The sequence below is a fragment of the Octodon degus genome, unplaced genomic scaffold, assembly GCF_000260255.1.
Source record: "Octodon degus isolate 3935 unplaced genomic scaffold, OctDeg1.0 scaffold00002, whole genome shotgun sequence".
In the NCBI taxonomy this organism is placed as follows: domain Eukaryota; kingdom Metazoa; phylum Chordata; class Mammalia; order Rodentia; family Octodontidae; genus Octodon; species Octodon degus.
In genome coordinates, this window is record NW_004524578.1 from 25480599 (window position 1) to 25500755 (window position 20157).

General features: G+C 44.6%; 2 protein-coding genes across 2 annotated transcripts in view; one reads left to right on the forward strand and one right to left on the reverse strand.

Moving 5' to 3' along the window:
• The first annotated feature begins 2765 nt into the window (after positions 1 to 2765).
• Positions 2766 to 6026, forward strand: Ell3 (elongation factor for RNA polymerase II 3). The gene is made up of 11 exons (XM_004623354.2): positions 2766 to 2974; positions 3095 to 3130; positions 3352 to 3464; positions 3573 to 3777; positions 3866 to 3945; positions 4081 to 4156; positions 4295 to 4472; positions 4547 to 4589; positions 4800 to 4971; positions 5351 to 5395; positions 5482 to 6026. The coding sequence occupies exons 1-11, from the start codon at positions 2843 to 2845 to the stop codon at positions 5590 to 5592; spliced, it is 1191 nt and encodes a 396-aa protein (XP_004623411.1). The 5' UTR covers positions 2766 to 2842; the 3' UTR covers positions 5593 to 6026.
• Positions 6027 to 8088: 2062 nt separating this feature from the next.
• Positions 8089 to 20157, reverse strand: part of Pdia3 (protein disulfide isomerase family A member 3) — a 30579-nt gene continuing 18510 nt past the window's right edge. Inside the window, exons 4-13 of the mRNA XM_004623355.3 lie at positions 18882 to 18989; positions 17668 to 17797; positions 13898 to 14014; positions 13535 to 13660; positions 12735 to 12917; positions 11560 to 11668; positions 10799 to 10927; positions 9658 to 9737; positions 9235 to 9292; positions 8089 to 8514 (exon numbers count right to left, since the gene is read on the reverse strand). Of these exons, the coding sequence (XP_004623412.1) occupies positions 8401 to 8514; positions 9235 to 9292; positions 9658 to 9737; positions 10799 to 10927; positions 11560 to 11668; positions 12735 to 12917; positions 13535 to 13660; positions 13898 to 14014; positions 17668 to 17797; positions 18882 to 18989 (1154 nt within the window). The 3' untranslated portion in view covers positions 8089 to 8400. The remainder of the gene's footprint in view (positions 8515 to 9234; positions 9293 to 9657; positions 9738 to 10798; positions 10928 to 11559; positions 11669 to 12734; positions 12918 to 13534; positions 13661 to 13897; positions 14015 to 17667; positions 17798 to 18881; positions 18990 to 20157) is intronic.

Below are 20157 nucleotides of genomic sequence, written 5' to 3' on the forward strand. Positions count from 1 at the left end.
TTTTTTTTTTTTTTTTTTTACTTTTGCCTTCTCTTGCTCTTCTCCAGTTCAACTAGCCTTGGCTTTTCCTCAGACACTGCAGCCACAATTGGACTTGGAGAGTTTGCCCTGGGCATTCCCTTTACCTGGAAAACAACTCTTCCACCAGTCCAGCCTAGCCCTTGGGGACATGTTCAACTTTGTGCTAGCCAGATGGCTCTACCTGACAGCCAGCCTTTCTTCCCCACTCCCGAGGGCTCTCACCATGCTATTCTTTTGTTTTTCCTGTGGCGCTTGTCATCTTTTAACACACACCACAATATTTCTTTCGCTTTTTGTTCTTCTCTTCCCTTTCTTCTTCCTTCCCTCCCTTTCTTCCTTCTCTTTGCAGTACTAGCAATTGAGCCCAGGAGTTTTCCTTGAACTACCTTTATTTATTTTTGGTTTTATGAAACAAGGTCTCTCTGTGTAGCCCCGGCTAGCCTTGAACTTGCAGCAATCCTGCCTTAGGCTCCCAACCCTTTAAAAAATTAAAAAAAGCAAAACTTAAGACAGGGTTTTACTAAGTTACTTATTTGGCTAGGCTGGGCTTGAACTTGTGATTCCCTTGCTTCAGCCTCCCACAGTGCTTACAATACACATGCATACATGCTTTTCTTTTTTTCTTTTTCTTTTTTTTTGACAGGGTCTTACCGTGTAGATCAGGCTATCCTTGCACTCACTATGTAGCCCAAGCTGACTTCAAAGTTATGATAATCTTCCTGCCTCAGCTTCACAAGTGCTGGGATAGCAGGCATGTACCAAGATGCTGAGACAGGATTTCCCTATGCAGTTCAAACTGGCTTTGAACTCACTATGTAGCCTAGGCTGGCCTGGAACTCGCAGTGACCCTCCTGTCTCAGCCACTCAAGTGCTGAGATTACAGGCACATGCCCCTATGCCCAGCTCTACAACATAATATTTTTCATGTTTATATCTAGTGTTTTCTTCCTCTCTAGAATGTAAATTTTCCCAAAGCGGGAGTGTCCCAAGTGTCTAGTACACTTACAGAGTAAGTAGTCAATAAATATTAGATGAATGAATAAAAAATATGGATAATATTGTTATGGTGTCCCCCCGCAACTCATATATTGAGGGCTTCATCTCCAATGCAGCAGGTCCATAGGTAGGGCCTAGAGAGGTGACTGGGTCACAAAGGTGATCCTTATCAATTGATTAGCCCATTGATAAGTTCCTAGCTGAGTGTGCTCTCAGGAGAAAGAGAGCCACTGGAGGTGTGCCTCTGAGGGTATGCCTTCTTCCTGACCTCTTCCTCTCTGTGTGGCTCTCCACCCTCTGCTTCCTGATCACCACAAGGTGAACAGCTTTCCTCTGTCACATTCTTTTACCACGATGTTTCTGCTTCACCACAGGCTCAAAGTAATGGAACCAAGGGACACATTCTCAGGTATTTTGGTCACAATGAGGCAAAGCTGACTAACACAGATTCTCAAAAATTATTGTAGGTATAAATATTAAATAAAAAAGATCTTGACACCCAGTGGGCACCTAACAAATGTTAGCTCCCTATCTCTGTTATTCTCTGCAAGTCTTCTTAGTTACCTTCTCTTACAGCACCCACCATTGCTTGTCTGCCTTTTGGCTAAGATTAAGTGCAGCACCCACACCCTCCCTCTTTGCTCAGGCTAGCCTTAAGCTCCTGGGCTTGAGGCAGCTCTCCACCTCAGCTCTCTAATGCTGAGACTACTGTGTTTCCTCTGAAATTTTCACCATTCTAATCTCTCCTTGAAGCTTAAACCTAGGAAAATCCTACATAAGGCCGCAGTTGTCATGTGAGGATAGCAGCTTTATGCATTGCCCCGCAACTGCTTATCAAATTGTCCCCAGAGAAACACGCCTGATGGAAATGCACACTTTTTTTGTGTTTGGAGTTGGTGGTTTATTGCACTGATTTTAAACATCAACTTTATTGAGGTATAATTTACATCCAATACACATTTTGACTGTGCTGCTTAATGAGTTTTGACAAATGTACAGGTGATCTGACTCAGAGCGGAAAGAATTAAGGTCACCAGGGAATATACAGATCCAGAGATTGAACAGTGAGATCCTGCTTAGAAAAAACCCATCCCATCAGGGTTCTTGCGAAGCACAACAGAGACCAAGTGGCAACACCAAGGGCGGCTGCGATGGCTGCGATGGCTGCGATGGCTCGATGGATCACTGCCCCTAGGTCTGCACTTCTGGAAGCCTTGGTCACTTACAGGCGCCGCACAGGGAGAGAGGTCAACTGCTTTGTCGCCACCCGCAGCTGTCAGGCCGGCTGCTCCACCTCCGTGGAAACAAGCTTTCCCGCAGCCCGCAGGTCTGCCCTTCCCAGGCCCCTAGGGTCCTGCGCTCAGCTCGCCTGCCAACCCGGCATCTCCCCGCCCTCTGTGGCTGAGCCTCCTGGGGCTGAGGGTTCAGCTTTCACTTAGAGACGGCAGCATTGAGTCCAAAGGCGGGTGGGGAAACTGAGGCAGGACAGAGGCTTCTGAGAGAAGGGTGGGGCGTTGACCACAGACTCCATCTCCTCATACCTTGGCAGCCCTTCCAAAAGCCAAGCGAGGATCAGTCCTGGACGAGAAGAGGCCAGGGGTCCTCAGGGACTCCGGAGCCAGGCCCCGCCCGCGGGGGGAGAGGGACTGAGATGGGGCGGGGCGGGGCGGGGCGGGACGGGGCGGAGGCCGGTGCTGCAGGTGCTGCCCGCGGTGCCCGGAGGAGTTGGTGCTGCCGCTGAAGCCTGTAGAACCCGGAGGAGCAAGTGCTGCCGCTGCTGCCCGTGGTGCCTGAAGGAGCCGGTGCTACCGCTGCTGCCCGCGCCATGGAGCGACCCTCGGACCCCCTGCGCGGGGTGCTGCGGTTCTGCTTTTCCCCCTCCACCCGGACCAGCCTGCTCCTGCTCCGGCTCGACGCCGCAGCGCTGCGGGCGCTGCAGGAGAGTCGGCGGGAACAGGTGCGGCCCAGCCCACCCTGCCACTCCGCGGCCCAGCTATCCCACCTCGGCCGGAGGGGCCTGGCAGGCTCCCGCCCGGGGCGCCCTGGCACTGGCTTAGCGCGCCGCTCTCTCCCGTAGGTCCGGCCTGTGATCGCCTTCCAGGGCCCCCGAGGGGTGAGTGCCGGCCGGGATACCCGGCTCGAAGGGGCGGGCGGGCCGAGCAAGTTCCCGGGGCACAACCGAGTGGAGAGGCGCTGCCGGCCGGGAGGCTGTGGGGGAAGGGCTGCGCGGCTGGGCCCCGGGGACCGAGCCAGCTGCACCTGGCGCGGGCGAGCCCCAGGGGATCCCCTCCGGTCGGGCTGACTCCGCGGGCGTCCTTCTGCTTCCCCCCGTAGTATCTGAGGCTCACAGGCCCCGGCTGGTCCTGCCTCTTCTCCTTCGTAGTGTCCCAGTGTGGCCAGGAGGGGGCTGGCGGTGAGTTGGACCTCTTGTGCCAGCGCGTGGACAGGTGAGGGCCAGGCAGCAGGTATGACAGGGCTGGTGCAAAAGTGATGAAGGGAACTGAGAAGAGGTGCTGGAAAACGCTCCAGCCTCCTGGGTTTCCACTTTCTTCCAGATCCGGGGCCAACCGCCTCCACTGCCTGGGCCCACTCAGGGAGCGCCTCACTATTTGGGCAGGGATGGATTCCCTCCCAGGCCCATCCTCAGTTCAGGGACGCAACGTGACTGAAGAAGACAGGGATCCGGAGGCTCGGAGGAGCGTGCGAGATTATTCCGAAGTAGATGCACTGGTGTCACAGCCACAGACTGCCCCAGAAGAGGTGAGGCCAGAAACTGCAGCGAGTTGGTTAAGGTGGGGCAAAGCCTGAACTTCAGGGAACCAAGTGCTCCTGCCACTTTTCCTGCCAGGTGTCAGATCCACTGGCAAGCAACCAAGGACAGTCACTCCCAGGACCCTTGAGGGAGCAGCCAGTAGAGTGGGAAGTGAGGTACTGGGAACAGGGCAGGGCCAACCTGGGAAGCCCTGATCTGATCTCCACCCCTTAAGGGCTGTGAATGATCTAGGCGAGGTCTTCTTTCTACTCTGATCGCCAACTCTGCCATTCCTTTTTCAAACATCCCAGGAAGCAGAACCATCTTCCAAAGAGAGAGCCTGATCAGGCGCTGCCTTCCTCTGCCGGCCAGAAGTGTCTGGAGAAGGTCAGATGTAATGCGAAGGGTTTTCAGAGAGTAGTCAGGCTAAAATTTGGAAGTTGATTATGTGCATGGTGGAAAGTTCTGAAGGACAGAATAGAAAGCCCCTAGCTTGCTATTTGTCTCATATAGTTTCCTCAACAGAAACGTCCAGCACCAGAAGACACCGAAAAGCTAGAAGAAAAGAGGCTCAGAGTTCTGTCTCCAGTGCCAAGCCCCCTCCAAGGGTTGTCCAGTCGGGACTTACAGGAAGATTGGGAGCAGGAAGATAAAGATGAAAATACAGGGCCCCGGCTGGAGCGCAGCCCCTCAGCTCAAGCAGGTGAGTTAATGAGAGGAGGCTAAAAATGCCTTCGTGGAAAGAACTATAATAATGTATGCTTTGGTTCCTCCTAGGCTCTGAATCCCCAAGCCCCGAACAGGTGCCAGATTACCTCCTGTGAGTTTCCTGTATTTCCACTTTGTTTCGTTTTTTTGTGATACTGGGGATTGAACTCCACACCTTGTGTTTGCCAGGCAGGCACTTAAGCCTGCTGAGCTATCTCCCCAGCTCTGCATTTCTAATTTCACCAAGCCTTACACATTCAAATTTATGGGGAGCCTAGAGCTTTGGGGACAATGAAACTGAAGGCCACAACGTCCTTTGCAGGCAGTACAGGACCATCCACAGTACAGAGCAGCAGCGGGCCTATGAACAAGACTTTGAGGCAGATTATGCCGAGTACCGCATCCTCCATGCTCGGGTGGGGACTGCCAGCCAAAGGTTCATAGAGCTGGGAGCAGAGATCAAGAGAGTTCAGCCAGGAACTCCAGAACACAAGGTAGGGCTGCACCCAGGCTGTCAGCCTCCCTGGCCATTGTTCTCCTGCTGACTACTCAGAAGCCTGTGTTTGTTCAGTGATGAGCAAACCTGTTCTGGCAGAAAATATAGAATCATTAGGTAGAATGAGAGGGGAGTTACGCCCCTCATTTCTCAGTGTTGAACTGAATGTATTTTTTTTTTAATTTATTTAATTATTTGTGTGTGTGTGTGTGTGTGTGTGTGTGGCCAGCTCAGCCCACCAGGGGGCGGGGCTGGCTGGCATGTGGTGCTGGGGGATTGAACTGTGGTCCCTGTGCTTTGCTAAGCTTGTTCTAACTAGGTGCTTTAGACCACTGAGCCATCTCACCAGCCCGAACTGAATGTATTTTTTATTTCAGGTGCTGGAAAATAAGATAGTCCAGGAATATAAAAAGTTCAGAAAGGTAAGATAGGTTCTGAGAATGGAAACAAGAAGGTAGAAATCAAGTGTTTGCTTTTTGATGTGGATGCTTTTTCCTTTCTCCTGCAGCGGTACCCAGGTTACAGGGAAGAAAAGCACCGCTGTGAGTACCTGCATCAGAAACTGTCCCACATAAAAGGTCTCATCCTGGAGTCTGAGGGAAAGAACTGGGGCAGCTGAGGCTGTCGAGGCCTCTTCACCTTCTGTTCAGTGAGATAGGAACAAAGCAGCTGCAAAACTAGAGTGCAACTATCTGTCCTTATGCTTGAGCCCACAGAGGCAAGTAGAGCTGCGCTAGGTTCTTGACCTGTGATATTGTTGCTGTATTTTAATTTCTTTGGCGTGGGCACAGTGCCAAGGCTCCTCAGCTGTGCCCAAGAGATGAGAGATTGTAGCAGACCTGGCTTTTTCACCAAGTCATTTTTAAATCCTGGGAAATAACATCATTTCCAGGACAAGATACCTTGAGGATAACAGATGAACTAAGTGAATTTGGCCCAGTATCCTCCAGAGGAAAAAAAAAGAGAAAATTTTTGTTAAATCAAAAGGAATTTGTAACTGGATATGGTGATGCATGCCTGTAATCCTAGCACTTGCACTCCAGAGGCTGAGGCAGGAGGATCACTGAATTTGAGGCCAGCCTGGGATACTTGAGAGAGTTCAAGGCCATCCTGCACTACAAAGTGAGACCCTGTCTCAAAACAAAAACAAAACCCCTCACCCCCCAAAACAAGAAATCCTTGTAGCATACCTGGATACAATGGGAAAGGGCTCAGGTGTTACCCATGTACTGTACTAAAAGTGGATTCTTTTATAAACATAGTAAAGTGAAACTGTTTTTGTGTCTTTTGTACAAGTATATTTTCCTTAAATACTCCAAGGCATTGCTTAATGCTGGCGACTGTACATGTTAACTATTTCTGGAGCTCTGGAAAAAATTAGATCCCGACTCCAGCTGGATGTTATGAATTAGTCCTCAAAACTATGGTATACTTTTTTTCTGGCTTAGTACTGAGGATGGGATGCAAGAACTCTGGCACTGAGCTATATTCTTAGCCCCAACATTTTCAGGTTTTTTTTTTTGATATGTTTATTGTAAACTATTAGTCATGAGCCTGATTTTTTTTTAATGTGGTAGGTACGCAGGACTTTTGCACTGAGCTATCCTCTACTTTTTTTTTTTTTTTGCAGAACCGGGGATTGAACTGAGACCCTTGCACTTGTCAGGCTAGTGCTTATTCTACTGAGCCATCTCCCCAGCTCCTATCCTCTCCTTTTTGAGATAGGATCTTACTATATTGCCAGGCTGTGTTCAAACTTGAAATCCTCTGCACCTTCCAAGGTTTTGGGGTTACAGGTGTGTTCCATGCCTTGTCATTTAATTTTAAAATGGACTGCCATTTTATAATTGATGACTAGATACTACAGTAAGAAGTTTTCTGACCCGAACGGTTTACAAAAATTACCTAAAATTAGGGCTATCTAGAATTATCCAGTGGCTGAGTACTATGGACAGGACTTGGATTTAACTATGAAGAAGAAATAGTTTAGTTCATATGGATAAAAGGGGATCCTTGCAGTCCTGTCTTTGTTCCTGTTCAAAGACCTTCACTCACATCCAGGAGAGGGAATGGACCATACTCTAGGCTTTGGTGGACGGGACTGTACCCATGTCAGCATCTCCTCAAACTTGAATGGAACCCCAAACTAATGCCACCTGTCTGGAGCATTTCTGTGCAGAGCAGTCCTTATTATGCCGAAGGCCTTGCTGTATGGCAAGAATAAGCTGCAACCTATCCTGAGGGTCTGGGCAGGGCCAGAAACAGCCCCAAAGGCCTGGCCCTTTTGCTTTAACCACTAGCCTAGAAACCTGAGCAATGCAGGTGTAAGGATACAAAGGGATGAGAAATTCAGAAGAGCTGAGGGAATACAAGTACGGTCCCTATCACTAAGGCTGTAGCCATGACACTATTGTAGCTACTATGTGGCCTTTTTATTTTTTGTAGTACTAGCAGTCAGCCCCAGGGCCTTTGTACAAAACTACATCCCAGACATCCCGTGCACTTTTTTGAAATAGGGTCTTGCTAAACTTAAGTTGACGTGGCTGGGATCCAACTTTCAGTCTTCCGGCCTCAATCTCCCAGAATGCTGGACTAGGTGCCTTCTAAAATGGAAATTAAAGGCTGGGGAGATGGCTCAGTAAGAATAAGTGCTTCCCTGGCAAATGCAAGGACCCGAGTTCAATCCCTGGCTCTGAAAATAAATAAATAAAATGGAAACTAAAAGGCAGTCCGGGGCCAGGGTGATAGCTCAGGGGAATGAGTGCTTCCCTGGCAAGCACAAGGTCCCGAGTTCAATCCCTGGTACCACCAAAATAAATAAAAGGCAGTATATATATATATACATAATTTTTTTTTTAATTTGAGACAGGGTCTTGCCATGTAGTGAATGACCTTGAACTCACTATGTAGCCCAGATTGGCCTCAAGCTCAGTGATCCTTCTGCTTCTGCTTCCAGAATATGGGGTTTACAGGCATGTGCCACCACACCTAGCTTTCTAGCCATACTTTAAATGTTTCACAGCTACATGCATTATTGCACATTAGTGACATTTCCATCACTGCAGCTACTGGATGGTGACAGTCTGAAGACTTTGGTTTTCTATTTCATGGAAAAGACAGTTTAAAGGGGGCTCATTTATTGTCACTGTTCCAAATGTACAAAAAAAAAAATTAGAAAATAACCCCCCAATTCAATTCCCCCCACCCCCACAACACAAATAATTTTCCCAAAACCACAAACATAAACTGGTCCTGGTAACAGTGCAGCTAAGAAACAGTTTTGAGAAAATTTAACAGGATTCAGATTATATCCATTCTGTCCTCTTGGCTGAGAGGTAATAATCCCGCATGGGGCCCAGTCTTCCCCATTGGTTTTCCATCTCTGGTAGAAGAGTCCTTTTACAAAGTGGTATGTTTGGCTGTTGCTTTAGAGATCTTCCTGTGCTTTCTTCTTCTTCTTGGGTTTTTCTTCTTGAATTATGGGGGGATTTGTAGCTTCTCGTTGTAGGTAGCTAATAAAATCATTTAATTCACGGCCACCCTAAAAAAAAAAAAAAAAAAATGAAGCAAAAAAAAAATTCACAAAAAAAAAAAAAAAAAAAAAAAAAAGTGGCTTTGAAAATTTTTTTCCTGGTATGCTGTGGATTGAACCCAGGACCTCTTGCATATCTGGCAAGTGCTCCACAACTGAACTACATTCCCAGCCCCCCCCCTTTTTTCTTTTCCTTGATGGAACCGGGGATTGAACTCAGGCCCTTGTGCTTGCCAAGCAAGCACTTATTCTACTGAGCTATCTGCCTGGCCCCTCCCAGCCCTTTTTTTTAAGTCAGGACCTTGCTAAGTCCCCTAGGCTGGCCTTAAACTTGCATTTTCCTACCTCAGCCTCTCCATTAACTTGCAACATAACAAGTACTACTACATCCAACTAGAAAATTGAACTTTTTTAAAAATTAATGTTCTTGGTACAGGGTTTCACTATGTAGCTCGGACTCATAGTGATCCTGTTTTTGAGCCATCCCAGCACTGGGATTACAGGCATGCCCCCTCCATGCCAGGTCTCAGTGGCTAGCTAAGCATATACAGAGGTGGAGCTGGCGTGGTAAAAATTTAACTTTTTAAATAACTCTGGACTTTTTAAAAAAGGAGCTAGCAACCATTTGTATTTACCATGTAAGAATTTCCAGTTAAACAGACCCAATTCAAGAACTGCATATATACGTGTGCGTGCCTTATTTGTGGGGTTATGGGCCAGTATACTTACTTCATATTTCTTTGGACTTTGCTTCTTATTGGCGGGAGAGAAATAGATGGTAGGAAAGCTGGGAAAAGCAAAAAAGAAGAAAGGTTTATTTTCAGCTTCCAGAGTACCTCTAAATACAGTTCCCCGATATCTGTTTCTGGGAATTCTCTGGATTATGCTTTCCAATGTGATCAGATACCATCCACCAAAGGCTAAGTTACGTCCAACAAAGCCAAGAATTCTGAGAGCTCACAAAACTCCTTGCAGTATGGTTGTTATAGAATAGCTAAGAAAAGAGCAGGGATTTTGTCCTCTATTTCAATATGAAGATCCCCAAAACTATGTCTAGTAAAGAAAGGGTTTCCTGGTAGCTTCTAATGAACACATTCTCCACCATCAATCAGCTAGACATCTTGCTAATTGTGAGCATTTTTTTCTACTTACCCTCTGACTTCATATGGAGAAGGCACATCATTGGCTGTGGCATCCATCTTGGCTATGACAATATTCGGGTCTTTGCTGAGCTGTTAAGATAAAGAAGTGAGACCTTTATTTTTGTAGTGCTGGGAATCAAACCAGGGTCTTAGTTATGCTGTGCAGGAGCTCTACCACTGAGCCACACTCCCCACTCCCGTACCAGCAAAGGTTAAACCCTTAAATTCCAAACTGTCAGCAATTGAGATGCACTTAGTGAATTCAGGACTTTAATCTGCCAACCTTCCAGCTTCCCTCTCTACTGGCTCCTATATGTTAAGACTACATACAGCCACAGTCACATTTGCCTCACCTGAATAAGACAATGTAAAGGCTAAACCAAGTGTCTTAAGATGAAGGAATACACAGCACCTGCCTGGCAGGCACAAGGTCCTGCGTTCAATTCCCGGTACAAAAGAAAACAAAAAAGAAAAAAGGAGGGAACGTACAAAGTCATAAACCATTACCAATATTCAGAAACTGTTAAATATTATGGTTAGTCTAGATGGAGGAAAGTTCAAAGTAGGTATTTGAGGCACTGCACATCCTAAAACAATGGACACTAGAGGGCAGTCAAGAGAAGGTAACAGTTCAAATAAATCTACTCACACTTAGGAACTAATTAAGGTAACTAAATCAATGTATAGTATGTACCACATTTTTCTGTGTGTATGTGGTTACTAGGGATTAAACCCCGGGCCTTCACAATGAAAAACACGTCCAGACCTAATTATCTTTTTAAGACAACGTCTCACTATGTACCCCAGGGTAGTAGCCACAAACCTGTGATTCTCCTGCCTCTCCTGAGCTCTTGGGATACAGATGTTTACTACCATGCCTGTCACTTTTTTTTTTTTTTTTTTTGGGCAGAACCAGGGATTGAATTTAGACCCTTGTGCTTGCCAGGGAAGCGCATGTTCTACTGAGCCATCTTCCTGCCCCCTCCCTTTTTTCTTTGAGACAGGGTCTTTCTAATGTGCTAAGCTTAGGTTGAACTAGTGATTCTCCTGCCTCAGTTTCCCAGCTTTTCTAGCCTGTACTGCTGGGATTATAGGCATACACCACCCTAACCTAACTTAGATTTTATCTTCAGAATAGGGTTCAGACTTACCTTCTCTCCCAGTTCTTTATATTTGGGTTCCAGATTCTTACAGTGACCACACCATGGAGCATAAAATTCAATCAGCACATCCTTATTTTCATTATTCACTATTTCATCAAAACTCTCTGCTACTACTACCTGGAAAAACACAAATTGTCTAGTTTTAAGGAAAGCTGAGGAATAAATCCACAACCTGTATTTGTTTCTGGGCATAAACTCTTTCATATTTGATGTTATCACTGAAAATAAGCCATGAAAATCCAACTCACATTTACAGACTTGTGTAAAGACATTAGCCTCACTCAACAAAATCATTCGTATATCTCCCATCCGTCATAGGAAATCCTGTTTCTTAAAATAATTTCACAACACCACAGTGCTGCTCAGGAGATTGTCTTGCTCTAGCCCAAAGGATAATCTACCGGCTTTTCTGTCAAAAATTCTATGGTTTTAGTTTTTTTCTTAAGACAGGGTCTCACACCATGTACAGGCTGGACTCATGGCAATCTGCGTGACTCAACCTCCCGATCCCTGAGATTACAGGTGTGCACCATCATGCCCAGAAATTGTATGGCTTTATACTTTTTTCCCCTACCAAACATTGCAATAAGCTCTGCCAATGTTTAGGACTCAGGGAGCTGAGGACCAAAAACCACTCCTCCCACAAAAGGACAGTCTATACCAATGCCTTTGTTTAGATCCCATGTTTTTGAAATAAAGAGCTGAGGCATCAACTGCTGACAGGCACGGGGAGGCGATGGGTAGCGCACCTTCACAGGCCCATCGTTGCTCTCAGGGATTGGCTCTGACTTCAGGTATCTCTTGAGGTTACCATCAAAGTAATCCTGCAGGAACCTCTCCAGAGCCTTGCCATCACGCCTGCACGGAAAAGACAGGACTCGGTTTGGTAACTCACACTCATAACCGAGGATTAAAAAGGCAATTTCTCTGAATAGTTTTTACATATTTTACCTTCAATTTCATGGCTGAGAGGTGGAAAAAACAGGCCTTGTTCTCTTAATATGTAGAACTATGGATTGAATATAAAACCACCCACCTCTACTTTCAATGTGCTTTTTGTGTATTAGAAAGTTTAAAAGGAAGACTCATTAGTCTTCTGGAGATTTTTTTAAGTGAACCAGGTCCTGCTGCTCTAGACAAGTGTCTATTTACAGTATCTTGTTTTATTAATTGGCTTAAGAAGTATATTTTCCTCATCTTAATCTTGCAAAGATTCCATGCTGAAGGTAAAAACTGTGTATGGGTCTTAACATCTTTCCAGTATTTACTTTAGGCCCATGTGACACTCCAAGAAGACAATCTATACACACAGGAAGGGGTCAGTTTAAGACTGCATCAATGTCTCTCTTTTTAAAAAATTTTTATTTGGTATAGGGACCATTGAGCTTGCCAGGCAGGCACTTAGACTATAGTGTGTTAATCGCAAAAATAAATAAAGTGTATCAATCTCAAAGAGCTATCCAATCTTTTCCACTCTCTATGTGTGTGGCTATTTGAGACAGGATTTCCCTATGTAGTGAAGGCTGGTCTGGAACCCATGACTTCCCTCCCTCAGCCTCCCAAAGAGCTAGGATTACAGGTGTGCAATACTACCTATTACAGTATTTCTTTTTCTTTTTTTTTTTGTGGAACTGGGGATTGAACTCAGGCCCTTGCTCTTGCCAGGGAAGCGTTTATTCTACTGAGCTACTACAGCATTTCTAAGAGAGCGAGAACAGCTAAGAATTCTAACCTGCATCCTTTTGTTAGTTTTTAGAAATCATTAGGGATGGTCCTTCAATACCTGTAATTAAGCAGGAAATGACATGCTGACTAGAAGACCCATCTCCACATCCCAAAGCTGACTTTTAAGTTCTCTGTAGTGCAAAAGGCTTTAATTTCCCTGTAGACTCAAACCCTGAACCCATGCTAACTAGCAACTCACGAGAACTCCTCCTGCATGACAAATTTTTCCCCTTTAGCAGTTCTGATAGCTACAACAGGAATCTCTCCAGCAGTGCTCTCCAAGCCAAAATCAGACAGTTCGTGGCTGAAGGTTTTGCGGCTAGCCACAGCGAAGTTGAGTTTGTGTCCAGCATCTAAGAATTTCTTTGCCACCATCATCACTCTGTGGGAAACAAGATATTTGTGCTAAGACTATCAGGGTGGTAAAGCATTTTTTTTTTTTTTTAATCAAAAGGCTAGAAAGTAAAGTTCTATAGTCCACAGAACTCTCTAAAATCACAGGCACATAATTACTGTCTAGTTCACTCTAAATGTCACTGCCAAGTTGGTAGTGAATGAAATGATCCACACCCACCGAATCTTGCCATCTTCTATACATACAAAATCTCTTGCAAGTATAATGGCTGACTGCAAAGTAAAATTTACAAGTGTAAAATGTACCAGGGCCTCAACGGGCAAGTATGCACAATGTTTTCAGTGACTTTACATTAAATTTGTACCATTGACTCTAGGGTTTGGAGTCAGCGTGCCATAGGCAAAAAACAAAGAACAAGAAAACGTGCGCGCACACACGCACACACACAACACACAACACAAACCATGAAGGACATACCTAATCAACTCTGGAAACAATTTATGTTATTCCCTTACAGTTTAAAATGAGGTGTTTGAGCTCAATGTTTTCACACTTACCTGCCCTTACATCTCCCACAGTAACCAGATAATTAGAAGAAAGTGCTACTATGCTGGGTAAGCTTGTTTACAAAAAAGAAAACATACCTGTTTCTCCAGTAATTAGAGCCTTTAGCATTTTTTTCATAGTCCACATCGTAGTAAGCTATAAGTAAGTCTTTGCCCTGTATCAAATCTTTATTGTCTTCTGTCATATGAGGGCACATACCAAAACTGAAATAAAATAATCCATAATGAACTTGGGCAATTTATACCTTCATTACAGCATTTATAAAGGAAAGACATTCTCAATATTTAGGACAAATTTTGAAAATAATATACCTTTACAGACCCCTTACAGTAAGAATTCTAAGCCCCACAATAGTGTCCTTATATACACTTAAAACTACTATTATAATGGACTAAGTCAAAACAGAGAGAGGTACAAAGTTATAACAAGATGTAACTCACATGTTTTCCTGGATGAACTTTTTAATTTTGCCACTTGTCATTTTCTGTTCTGTATATGCCACAGTTTTGTCCTCAAACTTGTTAGCAAGATGTAAAGGACGAAATAAGGTGATACCCCTTAAAAAAAAAAAAAAAAAGTGTCAGTAAACAGACAGCAGAAGACCTACCTCCATGTTCCATTTAAGCTCAGATTTTTTTTTTTGGTTGGAACTGGGGATTGAGCTCAGGTCCTTGCACTTGCCAGGTTAGTGCTTATTCCACTGAGCCATCTCCCCGGCCCTTCAGATTATTTACTTTTGCTATCACTAAGCACAAAGGGACTCTTCTGGGATCAGAGTTGGCAACATGACCCTCTCAACAATACTAGGATAACAAGTCACTTTGTTCTCAGGTGTAATAACCAGATATACAGTTTATAACCCTTGTTAGAAATTTGAGACCTATATTTTAATCTTAGGCCACCCTATCCCCCTATTGCAACTACCCTGGGCCAGGCATCAATTTAACCCCCTGGGCTTTTGCCTTCCCATTAACTCAGAAATGAGTTAAATGACTAAATTCCAAATCTTGAAGAGCAGCAAACACAATACAGCTCAACACACACAGTAACATAAAGAAAGCAGACCTTTCTCCTGTTGCAAGTCCTTGCCCTTGAAAACTCACCTCTCACTCCTTTTTGCTTTGTTTTTTGAGACAGGGTCTGACTGTGCAGTTCAGGCTGGCCTTAAACTCACTATGTAGCCCATGCTGCCTCAAACTCCTGGTGATCTTCCTGCCTCAGCCTCCCGAGTGCTGTGATTACAGGTGTGCATCACCACACCCAGCCTCACCCCTTTTCGTGAGACATCTTTACTCTTTCCACTTATGAAATATTTTAAGTAGGCACGCAACTATAGACAATATTCAGCTGAAGTTAGTTTACAATTCCTTAGTTTTAGATTATTCCACTGCAATAAACCAACTTTAGGAAATTTTCTCTTGTTGATTCTACTTTGCCTCTCATATAATCCTCTCAATTCACTGAGACACAGGAGAAAGAGAAGTCTCTTCATTCCCAGCCTTTTGTCTTGCCAAAACTGTACCTAAGGCTTGGTTCAAAGCCACAGGCTTATACACAAGATACGAGATCTGAACTGCCCACACGTGGCCTCCAGCTTCTTCAGTCACTCCTCCACTCCCACAGGCAAAGCGACCTGCCTTTGGCTTCATTTTAACACAGTCAAGGCCTTTATCATTCTTCCAACATTAATCAATATCTAACTTTAAACAGGCATTTTCATAGAACACAAAGGAAGTATACAGGAAGCTAATATAAAGAGGCAGAGAGGCAGGCTTAGTGACCAAGGCCGCCAATCTATATCCAGACTTTTTGACCTCAAGTCTTTTTTTTTTTTTTTTAAGTTATATTTATTTTTGTGTGTGTGTATGTGTGTGTGGCCAGCTCAGCCCACCATGGGGCGGGGCTGGCTGGCATGTGGTGCTGGGGGATTGAACTTTGGTCCCTGTGCTCTGCTAAGCTTGTTCTAAGTAGGTGCTTTAGACCACTGAGCCATCTCACCAGCCCCATGACCTCAAGTCTTAATTCTGAGTCTTACTGCGACAATCTAGCCAAATTACTTCTTTGTGTGCTTTTCTTCTAAAGCCTAGCCACATGCTCAATAAAACAATAGGCATAAAAGCTATGGGGTCACTTTAGAAATGGTGATGCAAACCTGTAACCATAGCACTTGGGAGTGGCAATTGCCAGGAGTCTGAGGCTGTCCTGGGCTACACGGTAAGACCCTGTCTTGAATAAACACCCCAAAAAGCTGAGAAGCCCTCCAAACCATCAGGTCACACCATAACAGATTTACAAGTGTGTGCCTCTCAGGTTTGTTAAAAGGTCTGACTGGGTGTGATGGCTCATGCCTGTAATCGCAGCACTCAGGAGGCTAAGGCAGGAGGATTGCTGTTTTGAGGCCAGCTTGGGCTACATAGTGAGCTCAAGGTCAGCCTGAACATAGCAAGATCCTGTCTCAAAAAAACAAAATTGGTTTTAAACTGTCTAGGAACTTAGATTCAAAACAGGACCAAAACTAAAAAAGACTGATTAACAGCAGGGAAGGGCACAAGCAGACACACACATACTCATTTGTTACATATGTATGTGTTAGCACAAGTCCTCAGCACACTTCACTTGATATGCCTGAGAGATTGCATCGCATCCTGTGGGTCAGAAACCACTTAAACATGTGAATCATCTCTAGTCAAAAACCACTTCAGGGCCAGTGAGATGGCTCACTAGAATAAGTGCTTCTCTGGCAAGTGCAAGGGCCCAAGTTCAATCCCTGGTTACAAAAACAAACAAACCCCCACCAAAATAACAACAAAAAACCCACCATTTGAAGGGCCTAATTATAGTTCTTGGCCACTACATATAAAGCCCTGGGCCTAACAAAAGTGTGTAAAGCACATGTGTACCTGCATACCCACCCCTCATTCTTAAATGCCTCTATACATCTAGCCACTGGTTCTTTACCACTTGGATGAATCACCAACAACTATTTTTTTTGTGGCTGGCTCAATCTGCCCTGGGGGTGGGGCTGGTGTGGCATGTTGTGCCAGGGATTGAACTGTAGTTCCTGTGCTTGCCTAAGCAGGTGCTTTAGACTACTGAGCTATCTCGCCAGCCCCGAATCACCAACTTCTTAATCTCACTATGATCACTTATCCTTCCCCCTAGAGATTTGTTTCCCAACTTGACAGTGACTACCATGGCTCCAATTACCCAATTTTGTAGGAATCAGACTTATTCTAGATTTTCCCTTTTCCACACGAGTGCCTAAATCCTGCTGTTCACATTTATACCCACTTCTTCCTCAATGCCACTAATAGTCTTAGATTCTCTTGCCTTACCATACTCTCTTTAAGGCACTATCATGTGGGTACCAGCAATTTTTCTAATGAAACAAAATTAACCATGTTAGTACCCTGCTCAAAAGCAGTGTCTTGGGGCCAAGGAGATAGCTAGGTAGAATAAGCACTTGCCTGGCAAGTGCAGGGTCCCAAGTTCAATCCCCAGTACTGAAGGAAAAAAAAAAAAAAAAGCACTGTCTTCCAAATGGCTATAATTTGGTCTCTGCTTACTCCTCCAACCTTACATTTACTATGCCCTTGCAATACTATAGGTCCCAACATGCCAAGACTGTCTTACAGCCTTACTGCATGACCTGGAATAATTTTTGTCCCAGCTACCAGTTTTTTATTTGGAAAAACTCATCTTTCAAGAGTCACGTCCTCTATGAAGCTTTTTCTTCATATTCCCAAAACAGTATTTTTCATATACCTTGTATGTATGTCTATTACAACAAACACAAAACCATATTCATTTTTAGGGTATCTTCTCCTCCAAGTGCTCCATATAAGACAATGATAAAGCCAGGTGTGTGGTGCCAGCCTGTAATCCCAGCACTTGGAAAGTCAGGAGGATTACAGCACTTTGAGGCCAGGCTGGACTATACAGCCTGGCCTGTCTGAGAAAACAAAACAAAAGAGAGATCCTGAGAAAACCAAAACAACGCAGTAGTAGTAGTTTCTGGCACTAACTTAATGCACAGCAAGTGGTCAATTTTTTTTTTTTTCCTGGCATTGGCAGGACCTTGTGCTTGCCAGGCAGGCACTTATGCCACTGAGCCAATTCCCCAACCTGGTCAAACTTTTATAAATCACAGGCACAAACCCCACCCAGTCACAAAGTGACACACAGGCAAGAGTATTACCCAGTCACTTACTCTCCGTTGTCATCGTACTCCTTCACCAGGGACTCCACGTTTGTGTGCGCAAACCGGTAGTTATCCCGCAAGTTGCTGGCTGCTTTGAGGAACTCGGAGTGTGCTTCACTGAACAAATCCCTGAAAAAACCTATTTGGAAAATGTCCAACACAAAGAAATAGCTGTAAATATTAACAGATATTCAAGAACTTCACATTCTTTTGAAAGCTATTATTCTTTTATGGGTAACTAAGAATAAAGACCTGGTCTGCTTTGACATAATTTCTCAACCTCTAGGGAAACTTAAAAACAAAAAGCAAAAAACAAAACAGAGCAAGGCTGGGCCCTGCAGTGGCTTCCTACCTATCACTTCCCTCCCTCCTTACGAAATGCAGAGGACAGGTACCTCATTAGATCAAATGTTAGCCCTACTGTGCTCTCAAACCTCCAAAACCGTGAGATAAAAGAGTTCCTTACCAATTTCTCAGCTGCAGATATTTTGTTATAGCAACAGAAACCTGACTAATACAACCTCAGAAAGTAAAGATGGCTGTAAATCCTTTTTTTTTTTTTTTTTTGAGACAGGGTTTCATTGTGTGTAGTTCAGGCCAACCTTGAACTGGCAGTGATCCTCCTGCCTCAGCCTCTTCTCAAGTGCTGAGATTATAGGTGTTTGCCATCATGCTTGGATCAATCCCCAGTATTGGAAAAGCAAGAAAACAAGGAGAGGAAGGAAGAAAGGGCTTGGATTGGCATGGTGGCATGCATCTGTAATTCCTACTACTAAGAAGGCTGACGCAAGAACAATGAAAGTTCAAGAGTAGTCTAGGGAGGAAAAAAGCCAGATATTCCTATTCTAGTCCTTTAACTGAAATTAAACCTTTACATTACAAACAACACAATCCACTGAAAATACCACATCCTCCATATAATAGTAATACTGCCCCAATTCTATCCAGTGTCCTTTGGTCTTTTTGAGTCAGAGTCTCACTGTGCAGCTCAGACTGGCCTTGGGCTCACTCTGTAGCCCAGGCTGGCCTTGGAACTCACATCCTCCTACCTCAGCCTGCTGAGGGCTGGGATTATAGGTGTGTGCCATCCTGCCCGGCTCTACCTATTCTCCTTTAAACTACCCCAAGCTTTCTAAAATGCTTTTCACTTTGTGCTGTCCTCATATGTGGGGGGTTTTGAAAACAAATTGATGATTTTTGTGGCCTAAATATTTGCTACTTACCTACCACAGCGCCATCTTTATCATTGATGAACTTCTTAAACTCTTCCTCAGTTCTGAGGGGGACTGAGGCTGGTCCTGCTTGCTTCTTCAGGTGGCTGACAATTCCATCTTATTAAAGATACAGTAAGACAATTTAGTCACAGTGTTTGAAAAGTAAATTTTCATGATTCAAAATTCAAAAGGTACAGTGGGAACATACAGTGAAGTTTTCTTCCCACACTTGTCCCTAGATACTTATTCATTTCCTGCCTTAAGTTTCAGTTTTTCTTTCTTTTTTTTTGAGGAACCGGGGATTGAACTCAAGCCCTTGCACTTGCCAGGGAAGCGCTTATTCCACTGAGCCCTCTCCAGGCACCTTCAGTTTTTCTAAAACAAGGTGAGCTGTGTAGATTAGGCCGGCCTTGAACTCGCAGTGATCCTCCTGCACCAGCCTCCCCAGTGCTGGGTTTACAGGTGTGTACTACCATATCTGGCATTGTTTCAATTTCTTTTTTTTTTTGTTTCAATTTCTTGTATGTCCTCCGAAACATGCATATTATGTATTTATTCTCTCTAATGGAAATATATACATGTGTTCTTAGTTTCTGTTGTTTAACATAGCTGAGAGGTACAATGGAAGAGCTACCTCAATCTTTTTTTTTCTTTTAAACATTTATTGTGTGTGTGTGTGTGTGTGTGTGTGTGTGTGGCCAGCTCAGCCCACCAGGGGGCGAGGCTGGCTGGCATGTGGTGCTGGGGGATCGAACCGTGCTCCCTGTGCTTTGCCAAGCTTGTTCCAAGTAGATGCTTTAGACCACTGAGCCATCTCGCCAGCCCTCAATCTTTTATTATAGATAGCTACATATTGTTTCATTGTATGTATGTATGTACCATGCTTTAGCCCACCACAACTAATATGTGTTTTGATTTTCTTTTTCTTTTCTTTCTTTTTTTTTTTTCTTCAGTACCTGGGACCAAACTCAGGACGGACCTTGCACTTGCCAGGCAGGTCCTTATGTCACTGAGCTACTTCCCCAGCCCTAACACGTGTTTATAATTCCTTGTTACAAACGACTGTGATAAAAAACCTTGTATCAGTGTTATTTTGCACATGATAGCATAGATGTAGGTTTAGTTCCCAGAAGTGGATTCACTGGGTCAAAAGGTATATACAGGGGCTGGTGAGATGGCTCAGTGGTCTAAAGCACCTACTTACAACAAGCTTAGCAAAAACAAAGGGACCACGGTTCAATCCCCCAGCACCACATGCCAGCCAGCCCCGCCCCCTGGTGGGCTG

Bases quoted from the DNA above. Each gene is read 5' to 3' on its own strand.
- Ell3 (XM_004623354.2), top strand. From the start codon at position 2,843: ATGGAGCGACCCTCGGACCCCCTGCGCGGGGTGCTGCGGTTCTGCTTT. The intron at 3,465-3,572 runs GTGAGGGCCAGG...ACTTTCTTCCAG, and splicing joins TTGTGCCAGCGCGTGGACAG to ATCCGGGGCCAACCGCCTCC. The intron at 4,473-4,546 runs GTGAGTTAATGA...GGTTCCTCCTAG, and splicing joins CAGCCCCTCAGCTCAAGCAG to GCTCTGAATCCCCAAGCCCC.